Source organism: Felis catus, chromosome E3 (genome assembly GCF_018350175.1).
Source record: "Felis catus isolate Fca126 chromosome E3, F.catus_Fca126_mat1.0, whole genome shotgun sequence".
Classification (NCBI taxonomy): domain Eukaryota; kingdom Metazoa; phylum Chordata; class Mammalia; order Carnivora; family Felidae; genus Felis; species Felis catus.
The window spans coordinates 7,937,682-7,951,141 of record NC_058383.1 but is presented as its reverse complement, the minus strand read 5'-3'; the positions used below and the strand labels follow the sequence as shown (position 1 = coordinate 7,951,141).

The following is a 13,460-nucleotide window of genomic DNA, read 5'->3' as shown; positions in this document are numbered from 1 at the left end:
TCTACTTTAAGCCTAGCTCTTTTATTGGGGGGAGGGGGAATTCCAGAGTGGGGCGTCTCTGGAGCAAACAATGATGTCGGGGTGTCTGGGCAGCCCTTGGACTCCTGGACGGAGTGTGAAAAAGCAGAGGGGGGCTCACAGCAGGGCCCAGACCAAGCCCACCAGCTCTGAGCCGGGCCACCTCAGGCCCCGATGTCAGTTTCCTTTGGACCAACAGGGGAGGTGGGGAGTAGCGCTGTCGTGGGCTCTATCTGCTGTCTTGTCCAAATCTGGATGAGCGGTGGGAGCCTCTTGTGTCACTCACTGAGCAGTTGTCAGGACCCTGGGCCTCTGGATGTGGAGCTGGGGGCGGGAGAGAGGAGGTGAGGCCCAGGAGGCTCCAATGGAAGTTACCTGCCTCTAGACCAAGGGTGCCCACCACCCCCCAGGCAGCCCAGGGTGGTGGATGGCAGGGCTGGGGACAGACCCCTGAGTCACCTCTGTAGTAGGGTCAACGTTCTCCAGAGAGGGCTGGAAATGGCTGTAGATGTTTTCAAGGGCGAATCTGTCTTCCTTCAGATTCTCATCTGCAGAAAAAAGGGCCGGGCTGAGAGTGAGCCTGGGGGGCTGGCCCCAAGTGACAGAGAAACACAGCCCCCTGACACGCCTAGGGTCAAAAGTCATGGCCACGGGCAGGCTCAGGGGTGACCTGGGCGAGGGTGGAACAGGAGGAAGGCCCTGCTCGAGGGCCACCGGCACACACTGCCTCACGGCCACGGGAACCACAGCAAGCAGAAACCAGCAGTGCCCAGAATCTTCTCTTGGAGTGGGCGTGCTTTCAGCCGCCATTTTCCCAGTCCTGCACATCCCCCACTCCTCGGCCTCCAAGCCGCAGGCTCCAGGCTCTCCAGGCACTTCCACGACCATTTCTGCTTTCTGCCTCCTTCAAGGTCATCCTGGGGACCCTGCCCTTCACTCTGCTCTTTTCCGCACCTGTATTCTTCCTGCGGCCTCCCAGCCACCCACTGGCCAAGACTTCTCCCCAGGCTTCAGATAGGCCAGAGCTGGTGATGCCTCTGTACCCCTATTCACCAGCCCCCGTACTCAGTGCGCCCCCACCTGCTGCCTCTGCCCCGACCAGGCAGTGTCCCTCCCCCCATCCAGGCCTTCTCCCTTCCCCAGCCTGTGAGCAACAAGCCTGGCCCAGCTCACTGGCATCTAAATTACTTCTGCTATCCACTCCTCCCATCCCCCGTCCCCACCCAGCCTCATCATCCTTCACCTACATTACAGCAGAGCCATCCCCTTGGTCTCCCCACTTTAGGGCTGCCCCCCTCAATTCACCCTGAGTGAACTGCTCGAAATGCATGTCTGGCTCCCTGCCCTTAAAGCCCCTCCAGTGGGTCCCTCCATCACAGCCCACAGAGATCTCCACGACCTCACTGGTATCTGTGTTCCTGGAAGCAGGAAGCACACGGCTTATGCACCAGCCCACAGCACTGCCCGGCCTGCAGACTGGCTCAGGTGAGGGTGCTTCTGCAGTCTTCTGATCCCGCCCTGCCCTGGCCGGACCGGGCAGATTTCTGTGCCCATGGAGCCCTCGGCATGGCCCTGTCCTCCCACCAACTGTGAGTACATCTGAGACTCTCACAGGGGGTGGTCTCTGGGGGCAGGATCCGGCTGCTCTCCGCCACCTGTAGCCCCTCCCCATTGTTTGTCTGGAGGAACTGGGAGGGCAGGACTTGCCCAGGGGCAGGGATGGTGGTGGCTAGAGATTCTTCATCTCCCTGCACCACGGGACATGGTGGCTTGTGGGACATGGTGGCTTTCCACGACAACTGGGAATCAGAAGAGCCCGAACACACGGGATGCTCCATGGAGAGGCAGTGTTTGAACCAGAGTGGGAGACTGAGTGGGATTGGGACTTGCAGAGCTCCCAGCAAGGGGAACCTTCCAGACAGAGGTGCAGTACTTGCAAAGGCATGGGGGAGGGAAAGGGTGGGCATGGGGAGGAGCAGAGAAAAGACGAGGGTCGGCAAGGACCACGTGGGGGCTCAGGGGTCAGGAGGCTGCAGAGAAACTGGCCTAGCCCAGGGGCGCAGCACCTGTAAACCAGCTGGCAGGACCCACGCAGCCCTCACAGCCACATCGTGTCTGGCTGTGATGCCTTCTCGGCCTATCTCCATCCACCAGCTTTGCCCCCACCCTTGCCTCTGGTGAGAAGTACCTTCCCAGATGCCTGTGTTCTGGAAGCCGCCAGGAAGATCTTCTCCGTGCCACAAATTGTATTCTTGCCTGCCAACAGAAACACCCTGAGCAGCTGGCGGCAGGGAGGTGGAGGGAGCTTAGAGGACCCTGACCTTTGGCTTCTGGAAAGGGCTGTCACTGCCAAGCCCTGGGTCAGGGAGGGGCCTGCCCCCAGGGTGGTGGCAGAAAACAAAACATCTCCAAGGCCTGCCCTTCCCCCTCCTCCCTTCCACAGGAGTTCCATTATCGGTGAGATGGAAGCAATGGACCAGAATCAGAGGAACCCCCCTCTGGCTGCCGGAGGTGCTCTGCCCTGTGCTTCTCAACCATCTCAGGGTAGATTCCACCCCCCCCCCATTTTACTGCTGGGAAAGCAATGCTGGAGAGCTCATCCCCAGGGGTGCCCTGTGGCAGCCAAAGTGATAACACCAGGTAATGTCATCACATAATCCAATTTCAGGACACAAGTGTTTGGTCGCATCTCTCTGCCAAACAGATCAGATCAGCGGGCTGCCCTGTGCTGTTAACCAGAACTGAGTGGGGCTGGGTCCCCAGCAGACTTCCAAACGCTGAGGGGAAGGAGGAGAGCCTTGGGGTCTTGTGGCCCCCTTTCCCTGGGCCCGAATCCATAAGCTCACCTGTGCAGTTTTCTCTGGGATCGGCCAAGGAAGACAGTCAGGATCACCACCATGACCACCAGCAGTGCTCCCACGGCCCCCACACTCCCGTACACCAGGCTCTTGCTGGTGCTCAATGCACATGTCTCTCCCCAGTACCAGTGTGTGTCCGAGGTTGGGCATCTGGAGACACACACAAGCTCAGGCCAGTCCACCAACATCCCTCACACCCAATCTTGCAAAAGAAAAAAATCAATGCCAAAGCACAGGAAGCCAGCTCTCCCTCCAAGGAAGGGCAGGCACTGGTTAGGAGGGACCCAGGTTAGGAGGCTCCCCAAGACTAAGGGGCAGAGAGGAGGTGGGGATTCAGTATTGCAGAACAGGATTCAGAATCTGAGTGTCAGATGCCTTGTCCCAGACACATCGTGCCCACTCATCTAATCTCTAGCTGGCACCTTGACTGACCTGTTACCATTTTTATATTTTATGCTTTAATGTATGCTCTCCTGAGCTTAATGCCCCAGCTATATATAGCTAGGAGTGATACAATGGCATTGTAGCTGGGATATTGAAAGGAAAGTGAAAGACAGAGATCTATAGATATAGATTTGGGAATTGGTGACTAGAACTTTCTCAGGAGGGGGCTTGCTCACTCCTAGAATGCCCACATCTATAACCTGCACCTCCCCCACCTCTGGTGGGGGTGGGGGGGTGAAGGGACACCTGGGTAGAAGAAAGAGGGATGGGTGGGGAAGGACGTGTCTTGTAAGCTGTGCCCAACTCCTTCTGCGTCCCCCCCTACCCTGACCCCTGCCCCATAACTATGGTGGAGGGTGTGGTTCTACCACTAGAGAGAGTGGGCACTGGCCTTAGAGGGGCTGGACACTCACAGGCAGCGGGGGCCACTGCGTTGCAGCTGGCATTCTCCCTCATTACAGTTCAGTTGCAACTTCGTCCCCGAGGTGCATTTGGTCACACAGGCCAGCTTCCCATCCAGCTCATCCACAAAGTAGAACTGGGCATAGTCCTTCGCAGCCTTCTGAGTGCATTGCTCTGGGGGGTGGGGGGTGGGGAAGGGTAGACAGCCTGGTTAAAGCGCCACCAGCCCTCATGTTTACTGCCCACACCCTGTCCCCCCAACACCTACCACTCTGCAAAGATGCTTACCCTTCAAGTCAAACCCCAGCATCACGTTCTCGCTCACGATGGTGGCTTCCTCACTGAAGCACAGATGTGAGGAGGCTGCCAAGCATGGTGGGAAAGAACAAAACAAAAACACTTCCCTCTGCCCTACTAGGGTCATGGCCCATCCCTAGATGCAGCTGGGCCTGTAAGCAGGCTCAGATGGGAACATTAGGGCTGATGACAATCTGAGCCCACGACAGGGAGATGTTGGGGGCACTTTGGAGTCTGGGGAAATGGGGCCTGGCTTCTGGATCCCTATAGGGAGGTCTCTGGAGTTCCAGAAAGGAGGAGAGATATGGGGTGAGGGGAGGCTGAGGCATTCCTACCCTTTCCCCACCAACGTCAAGGGGTTTTAGGAGAGCCTACCTCTGCACTCTTCAGAATCACCAGATAGCCTTTTGGTCTCATTCATAATCTTGACCTTTATGAGTTTAGAGAGGTTTGCAAATAGTTCCTCAAACTCTGAAGTGTAGTTTGTCTCCATGATGACGTCATGTTCCACCACAACACTGCCATTGCTAAAACCAGGAGTTGGTGATTCATCAGTCACCCTATGTCGCCCACCCTCCCAGAAAGTGGGGCCCACAAAGCCAGAAGGGTGATGAAACACAATTAACTATGTGACCCAGAGGCAGGACAGACTAGAGACTGTTCCCTCCAACAGTTAGCATCCTAGAGGGAAGCTGCAGAGTAAAATGACCTAAGATTCCAAAATATCAGTGATCACAATAAATGCCATTGGGTGAAATCCATTCTTAAAACTGGAAGCTCTTGGGTGAAGACATGGTGGAATTGAACCATTGTGACTGTTGGAGGGAGGATCAAATGGTGTAGCCATTGTGGAAAATAGTATGGCAGCTCCTCAAAAAATTAAAAATGGAATTACCATATGACCCAGCAATTCCACTTCTGGGTATTTATCCCGAAAAATTGAAAGCAGGGATTTGAAGATATATTCATACACCCATGTTTGTAGCAGCATTATTCACAATAGCTAAAAAGAAGCAAACTAAGAAGTGTCCATTGATGGATGAGTGGATAAACAAGATGTGGCACACAGTACTATGAAATGTTTTTCAATCTTACAAAAGAAGAAATTTTTGACACCTGCTGCAACATGGATGAACCTTGAGGACATTGTGCTAAGTGAAATAGCCAGTCACAAAAGGACAAATAGTGTATGAGTATTTACATGAGTACTAATATGAAGTCCCTAGAGTAATCCAATTCATAGAGACAGAAAGTAGAATGGGGGTTGCCCGAGGTGGGATGAGGGAGAATTGAGAGTTATTGTTTAAAAGGTACAGAGTTGGGTGTCTGTGTGGCTCAGTCAGTTGGACATCTGGCTCTTGATTTTGGCTCAGGTCATGATCTCATGGTTTGGTTTGTGGGATGCAGCCCCAAGTCAGGCTCTGCGCTGATAGCGTGGAGCCAGCTTGGGATTCTCTCTCTCTCTCTCTCTCTCTCTCTCTCTGTCTCTCTCTCTCTCTCCCCCCCCTTCAAAACAAACAAACTTAAAAAAATAAAATAAAGGGTACAGAGTTTCAGTTTGGGAAGACGGAAAAGTTCTGGAGATGGACCATGATGCTGGTTGCACAACAATGTGAATGTACTTAATGACACTAAACCATACACTTAAAATGATTAATTTAATGATTAATGGCCACCTTTTGTTATGCGCATTTCACCACAGTAAAAAATACTTAAAATTAAAAAAATTTTAAATGGAGGCTGTTGGATTTTATTTTGAAAACCAAACAAGCATGCTTTTAGAAATGAAGAAACATGAGGTCACTTTAGAAATATAAGATTCCAACCCAGAAGCTCCTTGTTAGAAGGCCAATGGGGCACTGAGAGATCTTGAGACAAGGTCTGTCACCAGTCACAGACATTGTGACAGAGAAGTCAGGAGCAGGAGCCAGGAGTACTTAAAACAACAAAAACTTGTGCCAAAATGGAGACTGAAACAAGCACTGGTACTGGGCAGGAGGTCAAGATGGAATAGAGGATGCTGAGGCATGGAACCCCATGGGCATTTGACAGTATAGATCTCCCTCTTTCCTTGCTGGGAGAAGACACCTTCCAGGTTCCCTTCCCACCTTCCCTTCTGTCTCCTCTTTTCCACTTTCCTTTGGGGGCTCTGCTTCTCCTGTCTATCCCTTAGATGCTGGTGCTTCTCATGATTCTTTCCTGGGAAATGTTCACTCCTATGCTATAATGATTCCCAGGCCATCTGGTCTACTCCCAGGGCTTCCAGCAACTTCTATCCAGGAAAACCAACACCAGTGTCTCCGCTGCAGACACTTTCTATCCACCACACACTGTTCCATTACTCAACCACTCGATGTGGCTGGGTCCCAGGCACTTGAGACTCCACATAGCCCACTCTTCATCTTCTTCCCCATCCTCCTCCTCCTTACCTTCCTCATCTCATCAAAGGGCACTCTACATTGCCAGCAGCCCAGAAATCTGGTGTCATTCCTCCTCTCCAAACACCCATCAAATCCTCATGATCTGCTGGTCCTGCTTCTTAAAGATCTTTCACACTAGACAATTTTTCTTCTGCACTGTCACCTCTCTGATCCAGGCCACTCTAATCTCCATAACCCTGTCCACCCATTCTCAGTCCTGCAGTCAAACTGAGCTGTCTGCAGTGCCAATCAGATATTTTCCCACGTGGGCCCAAACTGCTGATACTTAAAGACTAAGTAACTTGGTATGGGTCATCTTTCCACCTCCTCTCCCATCATGACCCTTTTGCCCTCAAGTAGTAACTATTCTTTATGTTCCTGGAATCTGCCCTCTTCTCTCTCACTTCTGGGTGAGACTGAGCCATCCTTCATCAATTCCCTTTACCTGGCTCATTCCTCTTCATGCTTTAAGCCTCAGCTTAAAGCTGTCACTTCTTCCAGAAATATTTCCCTCCACCTCACCCAGCTTGCTTTTGAGACCTCTCCCATTGCACCCTGTGTGTCTCTTACCATTAACTCTAACCAGATTGCACAGCCATTTTGCTGTGTTCTGCCACTCTTTACTCCATGAAGACCAGGACCACTGTATTCCCTGCACCTAACACAGTGTAAGCTTTCAATACAAGTTTGCAGAGTTGATGAAGGATGAATGAATGTATAAATGAATGGCTCAGAGCCTTCTGGTGTTGCCCGTGGGCTGGGGGCCCCTCTGGTCCAGCCAGGTACTGATACTCATTCAAGACAGGAGAAGACAAGAGAGCAGAGAGAAGGGGCTTCCTGCACCCCTCACATACTCACAACAGTCTCCTAATGATCACGCCTCTGTACTGGGGAAAGTCTTTGCCCATGTAAGCTTTATCCATCTGAAAGAAATGAGGCAGCCAAGTTCATACACGAATGGAGGATGCGAGGATGCAGCAGCCCCTGTTCCCTGTCTCAGAGGCAGCCCCAGGGCCCCTTCCCACAGGGAACCCATGGATTAACCCGTAGGAAAGAAGGAAAGGAAGGCATAAGGATGCTACCTCCTCCAGGATGTGGGTGAGGTGGTGTTCAAGGAAGGGGCTCTCAGAGGCCCCCCTCTCAGGACTTGGGAAGACTGAAGGGATCTATGAGCTGAGAAACTCCAAAGTCAGTCAGAATGAGCCCCTGTATCCCCAATAACATTGGACATCCACTTTGGGGGATCTGAGATTTCCCTACTCTTACCTGACTCTTGAATAGTTGAGTGAAATTCCAGTAGTCTGGGGAGGATATGTTATTCAGATCTTTTGTGAAATTCTTGTTAGTCACTTTCACTGTCACACCTAAAGTGGCATTGATTATTTCTGGGATTTCTGTGGGAACAGATCAGATTATACATGAGACAGCAACCTCTCAGTAATGTCTTCTGGGATTAATCTCCTCCTGCTGGTCTCGTGGAGGCAAAGAAAGTGGGTAGGCAGGTGGATGGAAATTCAAGAGACAAGTAGGAGTCACTGAAACTTTTGCCCCTTATCTCTGAACACTACAAGGAACTAGTGGCCAGGATCATGACCCAGAGAGAGACAGCTAAGTGGAAGGCTCCAGAAAGGGTTGGAATAGAAACATCCTGATGAGAGGGACAGATGGGCCAGTGAAAAGAGCCCGGGAGGACGAGTCAGAAGGCCCATGCTCTACCTGCATTTAGACCCAGGCAAAGGTCATATTTTCTCCTCTACCTGCACAATGAGGCAGTGGTAGCAGATAGTCCTTTCAATGTTACCCTCCTATTTAAGTGGTTAAGGAATATGGGGACAATCTGAAGGTCTCAGAAAAGTTTATTACCTAGGAAGAAGGAGTCCACAAGGGACTTGCATTGGTAACCGAAGAAGCCTTGGGCACAGACACACTCTTTTCCATTCCAGATGGTCCCATTCTGGCACTGGCCTGTGAAGGGGTAGAATTCACAGCGGTCACCATGGAAGCCCAAGGGACAAAAAATACTATCTCCCATTCCAGGTCCCATCATTTAGGCATTGTACTGAAAGAGGAGGATGAGAACCACTGCCACCATCTTAAGCTCCAGGGGAGGTGGGGGGGAGGGAAATGAGGAGGGACAATGGGGAAGATGGAAACAAGAAATGAAAGAAGATGAGCAAAGAAAGCAAGAGCCCTACAAGGAAAAGAAAAGAGAAGAAAAGAAAAGAAAGAAAAGAAAAGAAAAGAAAAGAAAAGAGAAAGGAAAGGAAAGAAAAGAAAAGAAAAAAGAAAAGACAACATCCACCCATGTGGATGGCATGCTTTAAAAACAAGAAGGCTCAGGAAGGATGAAACAAGACCACAACGAGGTCAAAACTGATTAGTTGATGAGAGAAGATGGACAAGAGAGGTTCACAGAGTGACGGACAAAAAGACTTACTTGGTGTCATAGCTGAAGACTCGGTCGTCATCACAGTTGTATGGGTGCTAGTGAACAGGGGATGGAGAGTTGAAGACGTACTGAACCCAAGGACTGGAGCATGGGTAGAGCCAGGCGAAGTGGAGGACAGAGGAGGAGAAAAACCAGAGGAAGCTGTAACGGCTGAGGAAGAGTCAGAGACTGGCCTTGAGGACAAGCTAGGAAGAGCTGAGACTAAAGAAGAAGCATGAGAGGTAGTGGTTTGGGAGCTGTCAGATGATATTGTTGTCTTTGGTGACCCTGTGCTGCTTTGGAAAATAGTAGATCCTCCTCTGAGGGTGGTGGCTGTTGGTCTGGAGATGTCTCTAGTTGTAGAAGAGAAAGTGAGAGCTGATGGGGATGCAGGACTAGGGCTGTCTGTGGAAGAGGGGATTGAAGTAGAAATCGTTGGTTTGGCAGAATCACTGCTGGTGATGAAAAGAGTGAAATTCTCACCCAAGGCGGTGGGCATTTGTCCAGAGACTGGGGGTGAAAAGGAATGGATGGGCCTTGATGAAGATAATGCACTAAGATCTTCAGTGGTATTGGGGGCATCAGATGAATCCATTGTATTAGAGGAATAAGTGGTAGTGGTGAAGACACTCGATTCCTCAGTGATGGTTGTGATGGTAGTGGAGGACAACAAGCCAGAACCTGATGAGGGTGCAGGCCCCCCACTAGGAGTGGTAGAGGAGGTGTCAACAGAAACTGTAGAACTGAACAAATCAGAAATGGTGTAGATGGTTGGCTTTTCTGTGAAAAGTGTGGTTGTTTGTCCAGAGACCAAGGTGGTAGTGGATAATTCACCGGGGCTTGGTGTGGAAGTAAAACTTCCATTGACATTGGTGGAGGAGGTAACCACTGAACCAGTGGAGTAAGACAAATCAGTTATGGTCGTGTGGACAGTGGATGCTTCAGGAAGGGATGTGGGTGTTTGCCCAGAGACTAGAGTACTGGAAATTAATTCACCAGGACCAGATGGGGAAGAAGAACTTGCATTCTCAGTAGTATAGACGGTACCATGTGGAACTGTTGGATTTGATAAATCTGAGAGGATTGTGGAGACAGTTGATTCCATAGTAAAGGATGTGGGTGTTTCTTGATATCCACCTGTAGTGAGAAAAGTTTCGCCTGAATTTGAAGTAGCAGCAGAACTTATGTTCTCATTAGAAAGGGTGGTGTCTGAGGTTACTGTAGTTTTGGACAAATCAGGGGTGTCTGTATAGACAGTAGACCCATCACTTAGGCTTGAGGATGTCTCTTGTGAGACACCAGAGGTGGTAGAGAGCTGGCCAGGACCTGAAGAGGAACTTCCTTCAAATCTGGTAAAAGAGGTTTCAGAGGAAACAGTAGATTGGGACAAATCAGAAGCACTGGTGTAGACAGTTGACTCCTCTGTAAGAGTCATGGTGGTTTGTTCAGAGAGTACAGTCTGGTTAGAGAGGTCACTGGGGCTTGATGGGGAAGCAGAACTTGCTTTGTCTGTGCTATAGGAAGAGTGGGAAGAAAATGTTGGTGTCAACACCTTTGAGGTTATTGTATAGAATGTGGATCCTGGAGGAAAAGTTGTTTGTCCATCACCACGAGAGGTGGTAAAAGATTTGCCGGGGATAGATGTGGACATAGAACTTCTATCCTCTTTGGTGAAAGTGGTTGCAGATGAGTCTGTGGGTTGAGAAAAATCAAAGATTGTGCTATGCCCTGTGGATTTCAAGGGGACCATACTGGCAGTTGTTCCTGAGACAGCTGGATTAGTAGATGCCTCTCCAAGGCTCCATGGGGTAGCAGAACTTCTAGTGCCTGTGGGATGGGGGCTGTAGAAAGAAACTGTTGATTCAGATGATTCTGAAATGGTGGCATGGATTGTTGGCTCCTCTGTGAGAGTTGTAGTAGTTTGTTCAGAGATCCAAGTGGGAGTAGAGAGTTCACTGGGGATTGATGGAGAAGCAGGACTTGCATTGTCTGTGCTGTAAGAATGATGGGTAGAAAATAATGGTGTGGGCAGCTCTGAGGTGATTGTATAGACGGTGGATCCTTGAGGAAAAGATGTGCTTGAGTGTGCATCACCACCAGAAGTCGTAGAGGATTCAATGACATTTAATGAGGAAAAAGAAATACCATTGTCTTTGGTAACAACAGTCGCCAAAGTATCTGTAGATTTGGATAAACTGGGGGTGCCTGTAGAGAGAGTGGATTTCACTTTGATGCCTGTGGTTGTCTCTGCTGAGACAGTGGGGGTGGTAGACGATATGTTAGAACTTGAGGAGGATGTAGAACTTCCTTCATCGTGGACAGAGGTAGTCTCGGAGGAAATGGTTGATGTGGACATATCAGAAATGTTTGTGTAGAGAGTTCTCTCTTCTGTAAAGGAGACTGTTGTGGCTGTTGGTCCAGATGACTGACTGGATGTAGAGGATACACTAGGACCAAAAGGAGATGAAGAACTTCCCTTGCCAGTAGTCAAGAAGGTACTGAGGGAAACGGTAGAGTGTGACATATTGGAGACAGTTGTGGAGACGGCAGATTCCATAGTAAAAGACTCTGTTGTTTGTACATCACTTTGAGAACTGGTAAACGATTCACTAGAGCTCAGTGTTGATCTAGTACTTCCATCATCCTTAGTAAATATGGTTGTTAATGGATCTGTGGGTATAACGGAATCTGTGAGATAGGAAGAGTGGGTGGAAACTATTGTTGTGGATAGCTCTGAGGGGGAGGTGGAGAAAGCGGACCCCATAACAAAGGATGTTGTTATTTGTCCGTGATCAGCATTTGTAGTAAAGGATTCAGCAGTTCTTGATGTGGAAGCAGAAAGTCCATCCTCCTTGCTAACAGTGTTGTCTGAGATAACTGTAGATTTTGATGAATGAGGGGTGCCTGTATACATACTGGATCCGTCCATGAGGCCTGTGGTTGTCTGTGCTGAGGCAGAGAGTATGCTAGAAGGCTGGGCAACACTGGAAGGGGACACAGCACTTCCATCACCACTGGTATAGAAGGTTTCAGAAGAAATGGTTGTTTTGGACAAATCAGGCATAGTTGTAAAGACAGAGGGCAATCCAGTAAAAGTTGTAGCACTGTGTCCAGTGGTCAGGGAAGCGGTGGGAAATCCTTCATGGTCTGATGGAGTTGAAGAATCTGTACTATAGGAAGACACTGTGTATTCTGACGACTCTGAGATGCTTGTGGAGAAAGTAGACTCCATAGCTGTGGGTGAGGCTGGTGGTCCAGAACCAGGAGAGGTGGTTAAAGATTCAGTGGGACCTGACGTAGGCACACGACTTTCATCATCCTTGGTATAAGTGGTTGCCGATGAGTCTGGAGGTTGAGAAGAATCAGACACGGTGCTGTGCTCTGTGGATGGCTGGGTGACTGTAGATGCAGTCAGTCGTGAGCCAACTGGGCTGGAAGGGAATTCTCCAGGACTCGAGGGTGCTGCAGAACTGCCAAGGCCTGGGGTTCTGAGGCTGTAGGAAGAAGCTGTTGATTCAGATGAATCAGAAATGGTGTGGACAGTTGGCTTCTCTGTGAGAGTCCTGGCTGATTGTTCAGAGAGCACACTGGTGGTAAATAAATCACTAGAGCTTGACTGAGAAGTAGCACTTGCCTCATCCGTGCTGTAGGAAGAGTGAGTCGAAACTGTGGGTGCAGACACCTCTGAGGTGGTGGTGTAAGGAGGGGATCTTGGAGGTAAAGTTGTGCCTGTGTGTGGATCAACACCAGAAGTGGTAAATGATTCAGCAGGCCCAGATGTGGAAGCAGAACTTCCATCCTCCTTGGTAACTGTGCTGTCCGAGGTACTGGTAGGTTTGGACCCATTAGGTGTGTCTGTATAGACAGAAGGCCCCTCGGTCAGGCCTGTGTTTGTCTGTCCTGAAATCCCAGGGTTGGAAGACGGCAGGCCAGGACTCGAAGGGGACGTGGTCCCTTCATCATCCTGGGTGTAGGACGTTTCACCAGAAGTCGGTGTTGTTGATAAATCTGAAATGTGTGTGTAGGCAGTTGTCTCTTTAGTGAAAGGCGTGGCTGTTTGTCCAGAGACCTGAGTGCTGGTGGGTGATGGACCTGGACCTAGAGAGGATGAAGGACTTTCCTTGTCAGTGGTATGGGGGGTGTCTGGTGAAAATGTAGGATTTGATGAATCAGAGAGGGTCGAGGAGACTGTGGAAGCCACTGGAAAGAACATGGTGGTTTGGCCAAAACTACTGGAAGTAGAAAAGGCATCACTGGGACTTGAGGTGGGCTCAGGACTTCCATATTCTCTGGTAAAGGTGGTTACAGATGAGTCCGTGGGTTTAGAGGAATCAGAGATGGTGCTGTGGTCTGTGGATATCTGGGTGACACCAGTGGCGGTTGGTCCTGAGACAGCTGGGCTGATGGATGCCTCTCCAGGACTCCATGGAGCTACAGAACTCGCAGCACCTGTGGCATGAGAAACCTCAGGTGATACTGTGGTCTCAGACGAATCTGACACAGAGGTGTGGACGGTTGTGTCACCTGTGAGAGTTGGGTCTGTTCGTTCAGTGACCACAGTGAGGGTAGAGAGCTCACTGATGCTGGATTCGG

General features: G+C 50.2%; 1 protein-coding gene across 1 annotated transcript; it reads right to left on the bottom strand.

Annotated features, from left to right (window-relative positions):
• Positions 1 to 4,512, bottom strand: MUC12 (mucin 12, cell surface associated). The gene is made up of 7 exons (XM_045048279.1): positions 4,395 to 4,512; positions 4,011 to 4,085; positions 3,734 to 3,896; positions 2,865 to 3,026; positions 2,207 to 2,274; positions 478 to 566; positions 1 to 342 (listed from the first exon to the last, which is right to left on the bottom strand). The coding sequence occupies exons 1-7, from the start codon at positions 4,510 to 4,512 to the stop codon at positions 301 to 303; spliced, it is 717 nt and encodes a 238-aa protein (XP_044904214.1). The 3' UTR covers positions 1 to 300.
• Positions 4,513 to 13,460: the final 8,948 nt, after the last annotated feature.